This window comes from Oncorhynchus keta, chromosome 14 (genome assembly GCF_023373465.1).
Source record: "Oncorhynchus keta strain PuntledgeMale-10-30-2019 chromosome 14, Oket_V2, whole genome shotgun sequence".
Lineage (NCBI taxonomy): Eukaryota > Metazoa > Chordata > Actinopteri > Salmoniformes > Salmonidae > Oncorhynchus > Oncorhynchus keta.
This window is the reverse complement of record NC_068434.1, coordinates 63,462,543-63,479,082: the sequence shown is the minus strand read 5'-3', so window position 1 is coordinate 63,479,082 and position 16,540 is coordinate 63,462,543. Positions and strand designations below refer to the sequence as shown.

Genomic DNA, 16,540 nt, shown 5'->3' with positions numbered 1-16,540 from the left:
TCTTCTGTATACCAACCCAACACAACTGATTGGCTCAAATATATTAAGATGGAAAGACATTCAACAAATTAACTTTTAACAAGGCTCACCTGTTAATTGAAATGCATTCCAGGTGACTACCTCAGGAAGCTGGTTGAGAGAATGCCATGAGTGTGCAAAGCTGTCATCAAGGCAAAGGGTGGATACTTTGAAGAATCTCAAATATAAAATATATTTTGATTTGTTTCACACTTTTTTGTTTACTACTTGATTCCATGTGTTATTTCATTGTTTTTTTTCTACAATATAGAAAATAGAGAAAAAATAAAGAAAAACCCTGGAATGAGTAGGTGTGTCCAAACCTTTGACTGTTACTGTATGTAAATACTATAACAGTGTGGTGTGCGTGTGTATTTGTGCTGGGATGTGCCCAGTTCTCTCTCTGCGGAAGCAAGTTCCTTCACAGGCTCCACAGGTGAGCTGCTGATCTAGGTGGTGTAAGCTCTGTAGTTTCCCTCAGCCATCTGTGGCAATGGCAGCACTGCCCAGCATCACATGCCTTTCCCTTCATCCATCCACTCCACTCCGCTGCCTCCTATCCCTGACTATGCACACAATGTACACTACAAAACACACTCTCTCTCTTATCCTCTCCAATGCACTGGTTCCTCAGCCAACATATTTAGATATTTCTATTTTGCACTGGATATTCTTCATGATCTAAATCTACCTCAATCTTTGATACATCGTAGCCTAAATTCAGGCATAAGAAAACAGTCCTGTGGTGTGGTTGATGTTTCCCACGTTAATTGGAACAGCAATGAAGAATACGTAGCTTGAGAAGACGTAGTTTGGGAAGACGTAGTTTGAGAAGACGTAGTTTGAGAAGACGTAGTTTGGGATTGATAAAAGCACATTAGGCCTCAGATAGGAATCATGCCTCTGTTAATATGAGGAGTGATTTCCCTCCCTCCCTCCACAGCATAGCAGAGATGGATGGAGGCTATGAGAGGCAGAGGCATTGACAGAGTGGCTTGTTCAGCATCAACAATCAAGCCCACCACCACCACCACCACCACTAAACCCACCTGACAGTGGAGCCTAACATCCAAAACAATAATAACACAAGCTCTCTAAAGGCTTGAAAGCACTACTTGACAATTTGCCAATAAGAAGCTAGTAATCCTGTCTGGTCTTATCATCAAATACGTTGTGTTAGCATAGGACTTCCTTCGATGTAGCTGTGACACTGCAAAGATCAATACCGTTTTTGACAATCTGTTGATCATTAGCATATCTGTCTCATTAAAGGACAAGCTATCAACAACCAGGTGTTGGCATATAGCGCAGAACAAAGACTTGTGCTTTTCATGTGAAGAGACACGATTGGCTAAACCTCCTCTTCCACTTCCTCTCACTCGTGCCCACTCAATCTCTCTCTTGTAAAGCCTTGTTTATACCTGGTGCTAACATGCATCCTGTGTCCTGATCTTGTCCACATTCTGACTGTGCTCACATTTTCAGATATACATCTACACATGGTATTTAAATGTCTCTTATCCATCCACTGTGTCCAAATTCTGACCAGATTTCTTGGTCCCTCCCTGTATGCAAATTATTTGACAGATGTTATTTAAAAAAAATATATATATATGTATTTATTGATTTTAAGACACATTGATATCATCAGTCAATGTTGCCACCTGACTGATGATTTTAGAAGGCAGGATAATGGTGATTTAAATTATTTCTGTCCAGATCCGTCTACACTAAGATATCGAGACACAATGCGTGCCTGACTATCTCCGGAGTTGGTCAGGAAGACCTGATCACAATCCGTCTTTTAATCTTCTACACCTGTCTAACAATGTGGGCACAATCAGAATGTGGACAAGATCAGGACAAAAGACGAATGTTAGAACCAGTTATAAATGGGGCTTTAGCCTACGTTTACATACTGTATGTAACCTACAGGTTTATCTGATGGAAAAGGCCAGTGCATAAATTAGGCAGGACATTACTATCTATACAGAAAATGAGCAGATTGATATAACGCCAAACTGACTTACACACTATTCAGTGACATTAATAGCCCTCTCTATGGCATGTTATATTCCATATTTTTCATAATTTGTTGTTGAACAGGAAAGGGCCTGATGTTTCAGATGGCTCCTCTGGAGGGAGAGGTAATTTCACCCTCTTTAGAGGCCCCTTACAGGGCCGTACACAGGGGCCGCCACACTAATGGAACTGTCATATAAATGCAAATAACATTGTGACTCTGTGAAACAAACCTTGAAGGGCAAGCAGGCAGAATTGAGCCGGATAAACAAACCACGCAAGCACGCACGCACGCACGCACACACACACACGCACGCACGCACGCACGCACGCAAGCGCGCACGCATGCACGCACACACACACGGAGTCCTGGGTGGCAGGTAGCCTAGCATTTAGGAGTGTTGGGCCAGTAGCCGACAAGGTAAAACATCTATCTATGTGTCCTTGAGCAAGGCACTTAAACCTAATTGTTTCAGGGTCAAAAACTGAAGCTGAAATTGGGATTCTATTTTAGGAATAAGGCCTGTTTTTCTTTTGAAGCCAGAAGGAGGCTAGTATCAGCTACATTTATGCCTTTACTAGACTATAGGGATATTTTATATATGAATGCTTCCGCATTCCGCAGTGTTTGAGATCATGACACCCTATTGACACCCTTTACCATGGCAATTTATTTTAAACTGCAAAACCCTTACGCACCACTGCACTTTGTATACCAGGGTTGGCTGGCCTTCTCTAGTCACTCGAAGGCTCAGGCACTGGTATACTTTTTATTTACAAAGCCATTTTGGGTTTACTACCTTTTTATTTGGGAATTTTTATTGTTCAGAAATGTGGTGGGTACTCTCTTCGTTTGCTGGACTTTATCCTGCTAACTGTTCCAAATGTCCGAACTGAATTTGGTAAAAGGGCTTTTATGTACTCTGCGCCATCGTCTTGGAACGCCTTACAAAATACTTTTAAACTGGAAGAACTTGTCCCGATTGGTGTTTTTAAATCACTGATGAAGGATTTTGAGGCTGATTCCCTGACCTGTCAATGTTTTTAATTAGCTGTTTTTGATTTTGTTATACTCTTGTGAATTCTATGGTTTTTACTAGATTTGTTTTTCATGTTGTTTGTCATTTTTGTAATGACTTGGTGCTGCCTATCTTGGCCAGGACACTCTTATTTTACATTTCAATGAGCCCTTCCTGGTTAAATAAAAAAATAAAAAATAAGGGTTCCGGTCAATAATGACTGACCTGTGCTCTGACCCCACTCTCCGAGGGTGTTTAAGTGTGATATGAAACAAATGTATTTCCAATTCACATGTGTGAAATTGGACAAAAGTAAGCACCCACCTAATTATCTTATCTCATCTTTATACCTGAGGGAGGGGAGGGAAAGGTGGGTGGCTTCAAACCAAATCCACAGAGTAGTCTGTCCATCTACAATAGTTACAGAAAGGTTGCATTTCCTCTCAGGTTTGTTTTCTATCTTCATTCTGAAATACATGGGGTCATTCCAAGATAGTGAAATCATCAGGAGCAGTTTAGGATGTAATCACAGCCCAGTAGTCAGTAAGCAGGTGTAGTGTCAGCCAGGGATCAGAGTGGAGATGATGTGGTGGAGACTGGCAGGATGTCTAGACCTGCAGATTGAGCCTGTGGAGGTTTAGAGGACTGCCAGGATTAAGCCTCCCCCTCCTCCTATGTAATCCAACCACAGTGAGGAAAGAGTGCATTAACTAGACTCTAGCACACTGAACCGAAACAGGGAATAAAAAACTGCTTGGTAGCCTACCCTCTCTCTGTGAGGAAACAACCTTTTGTTTATTTTATTTGTTATTTTATCTTTATTTTATCAGGGAGTCATACTGAGACCAAGGTCTCTTTTACAAATGAGCCCTGAATTACAGAAATGACAATATGCAAGTAGAAAGAAAAACACATTCATCAGTAGTACGTTCCTCAATCAGCTTTCTAAATTGCCCTAGAGGCACCAAAACATCAAATTTAAGAACATTTGGTAGATTGTTCTACCTATAAGGTGCAAGAAAACTAAAAGCTGATTTATCTAACTCAATAGAGACCAAAGGAATTTCCAGAGTTAGCCATCCCTGAGACCGGGTGTCTAAAGTTTAGTAATCATGTTAGGTACAGTGGGAGATTTTGTAAAAGGGCTTTATATATGAAAACATAGCAATGTATCAACCTACGGGACATCAAAGAGCCAACCAACTTTCTGGTTAGAGAATGCAGTGATGAGTACTAAAACTGTACATGGTTGCAAAGGGCATCAGTGTCTTAACAGCGCGATTTGCCAAGGCAGGATACTCTGAGCGCAGCCCAATCCAGATATCTGGCAGTGGCTTCTGATTAAATTAAATTTTCACAGAACCACTTGTTGCAATTTCGATGAGACTCTCTTGTTCAGATATCGGTAAGTGGACTGGAGGCAGGGCATGAAAAGGATAACGAATCCAGTTGTTTGTGTCATCCATTTCGGGAAAGTACCTGCGTAATTGCGCACCCAACTCACTGAGGTGCTTCGCTATATCACATTTGACATTGTCCGTAAGCTTGCACAAAAAAAATCATACAATGATGGAAAGACCTGTGTGTTGTCCTTGTTAATACAGATAGAGAAGATACTTTTTTTTCAATAACTCAATATTATTAATGTAAACAGAAAAAGTACAGGACCCAGAATTCATCCCTGCGGGACACCTTTCGTATGTCCAGAAAACCTGATTTAACACCATCAGTACCCCCGACACATTGAGTTCTATCTGTCAAGTAATATTTAAACCAACTGTCAAGACTGGTTCTCAGGTTGAGCTTGCTTTCATTTGGTTACACTAACCTAAGGCGATCCTCTCCTCTCATTGAGAGAGGTAGTGAGAAACAGTGTTTATTGTGCCATATATTACAATGTATTCTAGACTCTCATTTCTTTAACCTTCTTTTATCAGCTGGCATCATCACAAGTGTCTTTTGAAAGGATGGCAGACCAAACTGCAAGCGAGAGGAATACGGCTGAATTATTAAAGACGCCAATTAGCTGGGCTGTCATTTAGATCAAACACACCGGGTGTCTTTCACCGCAAAGCAGTGGCATTTACCAGCAGCACCAGAAGCTTGTTCAGGCAGCGAAGCAGGCTGTGCACCGGGCGGTGAGTTTAGAGTTGAGGCGGAGCACCCAGCCATGAAAGAGTTGAGCTGTGCAACAGTGCTCTAATGAACGACTTGACACAACAGCATGGTTCAACTCAACCTCAGAGAGGTTACCGAGGCCTGACCTAACTCATCAAGCATGCAGGAGAACTGAATAGTAAGGCTGGTGTGTAAATGGAGTCTTCTTTTCACTCTCTTTCTCTTATCTCTCCTACTCTTTCTGTCTTTCTTACTGTAGGTCTTCAAAGACCACACTAGAAGGGTAGGCTTTCAAAAGCATCTTTAAGCACAATCCCTAGTCCCCACAACTGTTTGCTGCTGATAAGGTGAGCATGGCTTACAGCAGTTATGATATATACATTATCATTTAGCAGACGCTTTTATCCAAAGTGACTGAGTCATGCGATCATACATTTTACATACGGATGGTCCCAGGAATTGAACCCACTATCCTGGCATTGCAAGCACTGTGCTCTACTAATTGAGCTAGGGAACCACAGGTATCGCATGGAAACTGGAATGCAAATGAAATACATATTTTATATATTCCAAAACCCTTTACATTTCAATCATATAACCATAAGAGTGCACTAGGTACAGAAAGCCCATCATAGCAACTATGGCTCTCCACTATGGTGGATGATAATGTGATCTTCAGATTGATTAGAGAGCTCTTAACAACTTCTCACATCTACTCCTTACTACAGCTCTCCATTCCTCAGCCCATCCCTCCATTCCGTTACCTTGTCCCTTCACAATGGTCCTGCTTCATTATCATAGTCAGATCCTAACACACACGCACCCTGAGGATCACCCAGAGGTAACCCTCCATAGTGGTGATTATGATCATTACTCATCATTTTTCACAACGTATAAAGATAACAGCAAATACACCATCAAACAAATTCCCTTTATCTAGCCATAATGGTGACCAAAGGAATGAATAGGATCGTAATGCCATTTGGGTGGTAATACAGTAGAGTTAAATGACTTACTGAGGCGGGGAGTCTGGATACATCACATTCACTTGTGATAGAGTCTCCACGTAGGAGTCAAAGTCAAACGCTGGAGGGAACTCCTCGACACACGTCGACCTCAGCTCCCCGATGGAGCCGCCGTACGAAAAGCCATCCGGAGCTGTGGAGAGGCAGGGCAGTCTAATACAACACTAACGAACACAATAGCTTTTTTTCCCCCTCAGTGAACTATAGCAGAGTCAGGATTGTAAATATGCTCTGTGCTCAGTTCAACTGAATTATATATCTCATGGTTTAGGGATCCTACATTGAACTGAATAAGCAGATCTACAGTAAATATTTATTTTTTGCAATCTATCTACACTGGAGCAGTCAGAATCTGTTATGAAACATAAGGCTAAGGGCATGTGGCTCCTTGAAGATAGAGGGGCTGCGATTGAAGCCAGTGTGATATAATCTGGGTATATCAGCCTTTGGCCAGGCAGAGGGAGAATGGGGCGGCGTCCTAACACAAAGGATGCTCTTTGAGCTTTTTGTGCCGTCTCTGTGTGGACTGACAATGGGACCCAGTCCATTGGGCCAAGTGGCCTTCCACAGACATGGCTTTGGCTGTGTGTGTGTGTGTGTGCGATTCAGTTTGGTGCAATATTTTGTTATTTTCCCATTCCGTTATCAACCCCACAGGCAGAGTGTGGTCCCTTTAGATGAGGTTTCAGGAGAAGAGCACTGGTTGGTTTAAATGCCAGCTCTGGAGAATGCCAAATGTGGCATATTAATGCCATGAGGGTGAAATGTGTTCATTGGAAGACTGAACTCGATATCTTCTACTGATTCAGCTCTGGGAAAAGTAGCATAAAACATTCATGGCCATACATTTTGTCCCAGGGATTTGTAAATAAGACCTATGAAACCACTTGCAACTGAAAACCGATAAACTAAATCTTATAAATGAACGGGCCTCTAACACACCTGCTGGCCTCATCGATGGACAACTCTCTGTAACTCACCATAGCTGGCCCGCAGGTGGGGGTTGCGCAGACGGCTGTCTTTGCGCAGGCTGCCCACGATGATGGTAACGCAGGACAGGAAGAGCACCAGGCCGATGACGATGCCAGCCACCACCAGCGGAGACACCAGCAGGCTGGCCTCGCTGCCCCCATCACGGCAGTCTGGGTACTCATGGGCACTGCTCTGGTTCGAGCTCACTGCACAGTTCACAGACCACAGGTGGGGCCCAGCCACAGAAAAGAGAAAGCAGGGACGAATGGAATAAAAGAGGGACAGTGTGGAGAGAAGGAAGAGGGGGAAGAGGGAGGTGATAGAGAGAAGAGAGTGGTGAGAGAATTAGAGAAAGTAGAGGGGGAAAAAAAACACATTCAAACCCTTTGTGGCAATGTCAATGTGAGACGTTGCCTCCATGACCCTATGGAGAGAAACATGTAAGCTGATATTTCTCATCACACACATACCTCTCTGTGGACCGCAGGTCAGGAACACTCCCAAGATTTTCATTCCTCAGCGGAGGAATAGATTCTCAAGTCTGCAGTGTTTAATATTTAATCCTCAACCCGTTAGAATTTTTAAATACACGGGGTGGAACTCTTTCATGTCAGCTCAGGAGGCAGAAACTTCAGCCATTAGTGGCTCATCTCAAATCCCCTTCACCCTATTCAACAGAACTAGAGGGAAACCAAAATAAGCGCACACAACATAAATCAGATGTACTCAAATAACACCACACATATAGTCACACAGACAGATTCGATATCCAAGTGCAGGCCGAGATAATACAAGCCGCTGTGTTATCTTTGCCACATTTGGCATCTGAAAATCTTTTTGGGGGCCATCAACAGGAGACAAGAAATCTAATCAATTTATTTATGAGGAGGCCGTTGTCTAAATGCTAATCGTATTAGTCTCTATTCATCTCTTCCCTGCTGAGGAATTCCTGCCATAATTGAGGTTATAAAATATTTGTGTTGATCACAATCAATGTTAATCTTTTAATCCACAGTGAGCATTGTGTGTTGATTTGAAGATCTGGCAGAGTAGTCTACTCTGTTTATGTTGGCATACAGTGCCTTCAGAAAGTATTCAGATACGTTGACTTTTCCCACATTTGTTAGGTTACAGCCTTATTCCAAAATTGATTCAATTGTTTTTTCCCCTCATCAAGCTACACACAATATCCCACAATGACAAAGCAAAAACTGTTTCTTTTTTATTTTTGCTCATTAATTTTTTTTTTAAAGAAGGAAAAAATGAAATGTTACATTTACATAAGTATTCAGACCCTATACTCAGTACTTTGCTTAAGCACATTTGGCAGCGATTACAGCCTTGAGTCTTCTTGGGTATGACACTACAAGCTTGGCACACCTGTATTTGTAGAGTTTCTCCCATTCTTCTCTGCAGATCCTCTCAAGCTCTGTCAGGTTGGATGGGGAGAGTTGCTGCACAGCTATTTTCAGGTCCCTTCAGAGATGTTCAATCGGGTTCAAGTTTGGGCTCTGACTGGGCCACTCAAGGTCATTCAGAGACTTGTCCCGAAGCCACTCCTGCATTGTCTTGGCTGTGTGCTTAGGGTCGTTGTCCTGATGGAAGGTGAACCATCGCCCCAGTCTGAGGTTCTGAGCGCTCTGGAGCAGGTTTTCATCAAGGATCTCTCTGTATTTTGCTCCGTTCATCTTTGCCTCGATCCTGACTAGTCTCCCAGTCCCCGCTTACATTCAGGCCAAAGAGTTCAATCTGGATTTCATCAGACCAGAGAATCTTGTTTCTCATGGTCTGAGTCTTTGGGTGTCTTCTGGCAAACTCTAAGCGGGCTGTCATGTGCCTATTTTCTGAGGAGTGTCGTCCGTCTGGCCACTCTACCATAAAGGCCTGATTGGTGGAGTGCTGCAGAGATCTGCAGAGATGGTTGTACTTCTGGAGGGTTCTCCCATCTCCACAGAGGAACTCTAGAGCTCTGTCAGAGTGACCATTTGGGTTCTTGGTCACCTCCCTGACCAAGGTCCTTCTCCCCTGACTGCTCAGTTTGGGAAGGTGGCCAGCCTTAGGAAGAATCTTGGTGGTTCCAAACTTCTTCCATTTAAAAATGATGGAGGCCACTGTGTTCTTGGGGACCTTCAATGCTGCAGACATTTTTTGGTACCCTTCCCCAGATCTGTGCCTCGACACAAGCCTGTTTCGGAGCTCTACGGACAATTCCTTCGACCTCATGGCTTGGTTTTTGCTCTGGCATGCACTGTCAACTGTGGGACCTTATACAGATGTGTGACCTTCCAAATCATGTTCAATCAAATTAATTTACCACAGGTGGACTCAAGGATGATCAATGGAAACAGGATGCACCTGAGCTCAATTTCGAGTCTGATAGCAAAGGGTCTGAATACTTATGTAAATAAGGTATTTTTGTTTTTGCTTTGTCATTATCGGGTATGGTGTGTAGATTGCTGAGGATTTTAATTGGATTTAATCCATTTTCCCTCTTGAAGCATGTGGGAACAGCAGACTGGGGTAAGGATGAATTTAATATGTCTGTAAACACACCAGCCAGCTGGCCTGCGCATGCTCTGAGGACGCGGCTGGGGATGCCGTCTGGGCCTGCAGCCTTGCGAGGGTTAACACGTTTAAATGTTTTACTCACGCCGGCTGCAGTGAAAGAGAGTCCGCAGGTTTTGGTAGCGGGCCATGTCAGTGGCACTGTATTGTCCTCAAAGCGAGCAAAGAAGTTGTTTAGTCTGTCTGGGAGCAAGACATCCTGGTCCGCGACGGGGCTGGTTTTCTTTTTGTAATCCGTGATTGACTGTAGACCCTGCCACATACCTCTTGTGTCTGAGCCGTTGAATTGCGACTCTACTTTGTGTCTATACTGATGCTTAGCTTGTTTGATTGCCTTGCGGAGGGAATAGCTACACTGTTTGTATTCGGTCACGTTTCCGGTCACCTTGCCCTGGTTAAAAGCAGTGGTTCGCGCTTTCAGTTTTGCGTGAATGCTGCCATCAATCCACGGTTTCTGGTTTGGGAATGTTCTAACAGTTGCTGTGGGTACGTCATCGCCGATGCACTTGCTAATAAACTCGCTCACCGAATCAGCGTATTCGTCAATGTTGTTGTTTGTTGCAATGCGGAACATATCCCAATCCACGTGATCGAAGCAATCTTGAAGCGTGGAATCAGATTGATCGGACCAGCATTGAACAGACCTGAGCGCGGGAGCTTCCTGTTTTAGTTTCTGTCTATAGGCAGGAAGCATCAAAATGGAGTCTTGGTCAGCTTTTCCGAAAGGAGGGCGGGGGAGGGCCTTATATGTGTCGCAGAAGTTAGAATAACAATGATCCAGGGTTTTACCAGCCCTTGTAGCACAATCAATATGCTGATAGAATTTAGGGGGTCTTGATGTGGGGGACCGGGAGTTGTTGGCTGTGGTTAAAGCGTTGAAGGCATGGAGACATTGGCTTGAGGGGGCTAAACACCTTTTCCTCATCTGGACTGACCACCGCAACCTGGAGTACATCCGGACAGCGAGGAGACTGAATCCTTGTCAGGCAAGGTGGGCCATGTTCTTTACCCGTTTTGTGTTTACCCTATCCTACAGACCAGGTTCCCAGAATAAGAAGGCAGACGCACTGTGAGTAAACAGGGCTTCTGCAGTCTGTTGTGCCGTAGGAAGACTGGGCAGAGTCCATGCCTATGACACAGAGGAGCGGCCCATGGATCAGACTCCCATACTCCTGGCCTCCTGCCTGGTAGCGCCGGTCGTGTGGGGGCCCACACATCTCCCTCCTCTGGTCATCCGGGGATCGGTTGGACGGTGCGCTGTTTGACTGGGATGTACTGGCGGCCCACCTTGGCAAAGGACGTGAGGGTTTATGTTTCCTCCTGCTCAGTGTAAGGCTCCGAGACACCTGCCCAGAGGTAAGCTACATCCCTTACCCGTTCCACAACGACCTTGGTCACACCTGTCAGTGGATTCTCTAACCGATCTTCCTCTTTCACAGGGAAACACTACGATCGTGGTCGTCGTGGATCGTTTCTCTACGTCCTGCCGTCTCCTTCCTCTGCCCAGTCTTCCTACGGCCCTACAGACTGCAGAAGCCCTGTTACCTCACGTCTTCCAGCACTACGGGGTGCCTGAGGATATAGTGTCGGATCGGGGTCCCAGTTCACGTCAAGAGTTTGGACGGCGTTCATGGAACGTCTGGGGTCTCGATCAGCCTTACCTCAGGTTTTCACGCCGAGAGTAACGGGCAGGTAGAGAGAGTCAACCAGGATGTGGGCAGGTTCTGCGGTCCTATTGCCAGGACCGGCCAGGGGAGTGGGCGGTGTTCGTGCCTTGGGCCGAGATGGCACAGAACTCGCTTAGCCACTCCTCCACTAACCTCTCCCCCTTTCAGTGTGTATTGGGGTACCAGCCGGTTCTGGCACCGTGCCATCAGGGTCAGACCGAAGCTCCTGCGGTGTACGGCTGGTTTAGGCGCATGGAGGACACACGTGTACACCTCCAGCGAGCCGCCAGAAAACCAGCGCGGACCGTCACTGCTGCTCCTCTCCTGTTGCTCTGGGAGTGAACTAGCTATGCAAATATAATGATTCCACAGTCTGTGTCTTACACTACAGAACCATAAATGAACAGATTTCTTAAATTGATTAATAGATTGATAGATTGATTTGGGGGAAATTCCATCCGGGTTTCTCCTACTAATTGAAAGTAGAGGTGAAGTTATCCTACTGGTAATAGATATACAGTGGTGTGTCCAAATAAAGTCCACTCTTCCATTAATACTGATCTGGAGCATGTCTGAGGTCAGTGTTAATGCAGAGAAAGGTCTGAGGGCAATAAAGGGCGATATCACAGTGTAGGTTAATTGGATTATTCTACAGGGCAACTCATTATGGTTATATATGATTCACAGGACTGCTTACACAATGCTTTCTCAGGACTCTTTTCCCCGAGCTGATGGTTTATAAACATTGGTTTAGTCTAAAAGACGGCAGTCGGGAAAATAAATGAGCAGAGAGTAGAGACATCAAAATCAATCACTAGATCAGTGATGCATTGAAATCACACACTATTGAATAATAACTGTATTATTTGATATGATATCTGATTGAGAGAGAGAGGGTGAGAGATACATATATATACAGCCTGATATTTCTAAAGGCATCAAGTCAAAGCCTCACTCTGAAAAAAAGGCAACTCTCGTTGTGTATCAAGCATCTGGGCATGGTTAGCATTTTTCTTAATTTAGTGTGATTCTTCTCTGCCCAAAACAGTGATGCTAATTAGCCTTTGCTCTGTCATTAAGAGGCCTTTTAGAAACATAATTTGAGCAAACTTCCGCTGTTGCTCTTCATGAATCTCACATACTGGAGAGGGCCATGACTGTGCCAAATAGTTAAAGAGTCGGATTATAGTTTGTTGTTTAAGTAATTCACCTGCTAAACTCCTAGTTGACACCATGTACCTACCAATTGGTAGTAGTGATTGGTAGTCCTGATACAGTATGTGCTGAATTCAGCAGTATGGGTTCAGTCCTACTATCCAGTAAATGATGCATTTTGCAGTGCTGTGCCTGTAAAGACAATAGCATCAGCAGAGTGCCACATGGCCATGTTTCCAGGGCCCAGTGCTGTAGCCAATGCACCATGGATGCCTTGGGTCATCCAGCTGGCTGTGCTTCACATTGGGAGACACATGTCTGGGATGTCATATTGCCCATGTGCATGATACAGGATGTACTGTGGAGGATTCTCCAGGTGAAGCTGGGTTTGTTTGTATATGTGTGTGAGTGAGTGAGAGCAAGAAAGAAAGAGAAAGAAAGAGAGCAAATGTGTACGTAAGTGCGCGTGTCTACTGTTGAGCTGAGTGAATGGCATATTGTCAGGGCCTGGGTCTATGGAGCACTTTGATTGTATTTGATTGCTGCTCCTCCATGCAGCAGTACGTCTTGTTGACCTTCTCCAAACCTGCCCTTGGGCCCCTGACACAGGACCTCACAGAGAGCACACAGCCAGCCCGCTCTACGCAGAGGGTCACACCTGTCCAGAACACCAGGACTACGTAGCATATATAATCAATGTACCCTCTCTCCCTCACTCTCTTAATCTCTTTCTCAATTTCTCATATTTTTATGAAAGATCATATCCTCCCCTTTTCTCCATCACTCCCGTTTCATCCTTATTTCTTCAACTTTGCATTGGTGTTGAACACACAATTCCATGTCCATTCGCTTTCTCATCGACCCTCCCTTTCTCCCACAGGACTCATTCCAGTTTTGTACCACAGATTACAATAATTATAGCCCACATTTAGCCCAAATGTCATTTCCTCATGCTCAGAGTGGTAGTCTGTCCCCTTGTGCCTTTGTGTTTATATGACAGCTGTGTACTCCCTGGTCAAGATTCATAAGATTAGAAGGCATTTCTCACTGTCTTTATGTTTGCTCCCATAAGACTCCACTCCTATCCTGCCAACCCTGCCCTGTCTTTCTGTTGAACATTAAACAGGACCCATCGATGAAGCTCCCTGTGATTTAAATTCACAATATCATTCCGTTCCTCCTCAAGTGCTTTGTAATCCAGACAGAGCCAAGTAGTACACCCACACACTATATATTTCTCATAGGACTTTGGTGTTCTCAAACAGTGGAACTGTCTACTGTACGATGGTATCAACCTCAATATGATAACTCCGGGAATATGAACGGTAGTGCGTGAGTGTGATTGTGCGAGAGAGAGGAACAGACAGAGAGAAAAAGAGAGAGCGAGAGAGAGAGAGAGAGAGAGAGAGAGTGCGTGTGTGTGTGTGTGTGAGGACAGGCACAGGGAGCGAGAGAGAGCGGGAGAGGTGATTGTTATAAATTGTGTCTGTGTGATGTTTGTGCGCCCTGTGGGGTTAGCAGGCCTGGCCCCAGCTGCAGAGAGAGTGGGAGAAGAAAACCGAGCGAGGGCATCTTTCCTGGCACATTATTCTGGTTAGACAGAGGAACTCAGAGGCTTTACTCTCAGGAGATGCTAGAATAAAGAAGTGTTGAACAGCATCACTGCTATAGGAGCGTAATATAAAACAGTGGGATACGAACCGAACATTATTAAATGACACATAACCAGCATCTCTATCTCTCTCAGAAGAGAGATCGGATAACACAAAGAAACAAGTCTATAAAATCTTAAGAAGTTCATTTTCCCCGCTCGAATGACAGATTTAAGATATGATAACCACAACTTTGGTGTGAATTCAGTGTGATTTTTTATGTTTTTAACACAGAAGACAAACCATAGCTAATTAACACATCTTCAGCACCAACCCAAGCAGGTGCTGATCATTTTTTAACACATGGCAATTGGTCAATTCTTTATACGCCAATTCACACCGTACCGGGTAGCCATTTTAACATATTTATCACACATTGGTATGTACAACCTTGTGAGAAGAAGTCCACTGCAGTTCCTCGTGTTCAATATGTTGACACTATAGGCTGATTCAGTGGGACATGACAAACATACAGTATCGCAGTAGCAGCGGAAGTTATCCAGTACACACAGGAAGTTCCTGTATGACCTCAATACAAGACAATCGCTCTAATGCCTGTGTTGTCCTGACATGTACAGTACATACCAAGGCCACATCTAGTGCATCGGTTGGCCACATGCTTGTTTACCCATGTGAAACCTTGTTGGATCTAAGGTGACTATTACGATTCGGATAGATGATGACAGGGTCTGCTTTAAATAGTCTATAGACTCTATACAAGCTAGAGGGACCATGCCTTTGAGACGTCAGTCTGATCCTGAGAGGATGTCTGGATGTGTTTTGGTAACTGTTAAATAAAGGTTAAAAACATTTTTACAAATATATATAAAATTGTACTGAAGATGGCTGCACTATGAATAGGTTTAAGGGACATCCATCACTGAGTACATTGTGCAGGTGACAACCTGTGTAATCTATGGTGATGGTCACTGGGCCAGTAGGGAATGCAGAGTGAGGAGAAGATGAAGGCTGTCGTAGTACATGTGTATTACCCAGTATGAGAGGTACATGGTTATGTGGAGAGAGTAAAACACATTGATATGGCCCTATAGAATGAGGGGTGATAAGGACTCCTCTCCCTGCATTCAACGATAACAGTCCTCCCTGACGTTGTGGGCATTCTCTCAGGGTGACGAGGAAAACAAATGTCACCTTGCATGCCTCTAGAAGATGAACCTATTGTATGCCAGAGAAGAGCTTAGATATTTTGCAGATGCCTGATTTCTGCTCTGACCTCAAGGACATCTATATTTATTTATTTCAATTCTGAAATATAACAACGTTAAAAAGAAGAAAATATCTAGCTCTACATCCACCTTTAACAATATGTATTGGTATTATGAATTAAAAGGACTATGAGAGTATTTTTGACTTAAATCAGCAATCCCCATAGGCTTCAATAACAGCAAAATCCCAACTTCAACTCCAAAGACGAAGGTATCTTCTGAGCAGGAAATAAACAACTCTGGGACTGGAAGACAGGCTGATAACCCAGGTCAGAACAATGACTACCACTAGGTGGCAGTTCCGTGTCTTACGTCACTCAAGCCTTGCTACCTCCTACAAGCAACACATGATCCACCATGGGACTCCCACTCACACAGATTTGTCACTTGATTTAATAGGTGACACAACTCTTTTGCTTATTTCCCCGAGTGTGTCCCGTGTGGCACGGGTAGGGTTGCGAAGATAGCGGTAGTTTACCAAAGCTACCAGAATCTTCAGTAATTTCGGTAATTAACAGAAAATCTATGACAATCTATCATAACTTTGGTAATTTATAGTTCAATAGCTTAAAAAATGTTTTTATTCATATTTAGTATACGTTTCTTTAGTTCCATATTGTCCATGAGTTTCTAGTTGATAGACCACATGGTCTAAGAGAAAATAGCGAGAAAATAACTAATGAAAAAAAGCATTGAATCAACAATGGCATTATTTTAAATTAACTCTGCAGCTCTTCCAACTGTTGACGCAACTGCCACCAGTTTGACGGCAAAACAGTGACAACAAACTGACATAGTAAAATAAAAAAAAGTGTGTGAAGAAAAATATAAAGGATATTTCATGCTGAAACCCTCATCTTTAACACCAATTATATTTAGGATAATGTTTAACAGCTTTGTCACCCCCAAAAAAAGTAGGGTCAAAAATAATTAGACACCTGTACAAATCTGAAGTACCAAAAATGGCCACTAGATGTCTCGCGATAGATTACATAAAATCCTTGAAAGATAACACAATTCTGGTAGTTTACTTGTAAAATTAGAAAGTTTGCAGTAATATAACTTCCCGTTGCAACCCTCAGTAAAGGGATAACAGAAGCG

General features: G+C 43.7%; 1 protein-coding gene across 2 annotated transcripts in view; it reads right to left on the bottom strand.

Annotated features, from left to right (window-relative positions):
- Nucleotides 1-16,540, bottom strand: part of LOC118393756 (protein BEAN1) — a 44,107-nt gene that overhangs the window by 10,099 nt on the left and 17,468 nt on the right. The window contains exons 3-5 of one of the 2 annotated variants that reach the window (XM_035786799.2): nucleotides 7,645-7,854; nucleotides 7,183-7,380; nucleotides 6,194-6,335 (exon numbers count right to left, since the gene is read on the bottom strand). In XM_035786799.2, the coding sequence (XP_035642692.1) occupies nucleotides 6,194-6,335; nucleotides 7,183-7,380; nucleotides 7,645-7,687 (383 nt within the window). In that variant the 5' untranslated portion in view covers nucleotides 7,688-7,854. The remainder of the gene's footprint in view (nucleotides 1-6,193; nucleotides 6,336-7,182; nucleotides 7,381-7,644; nucleotides 7,855-16,540) is intronic. The other variant, XM_035786798.2, reaches the window with a different exon arrangement.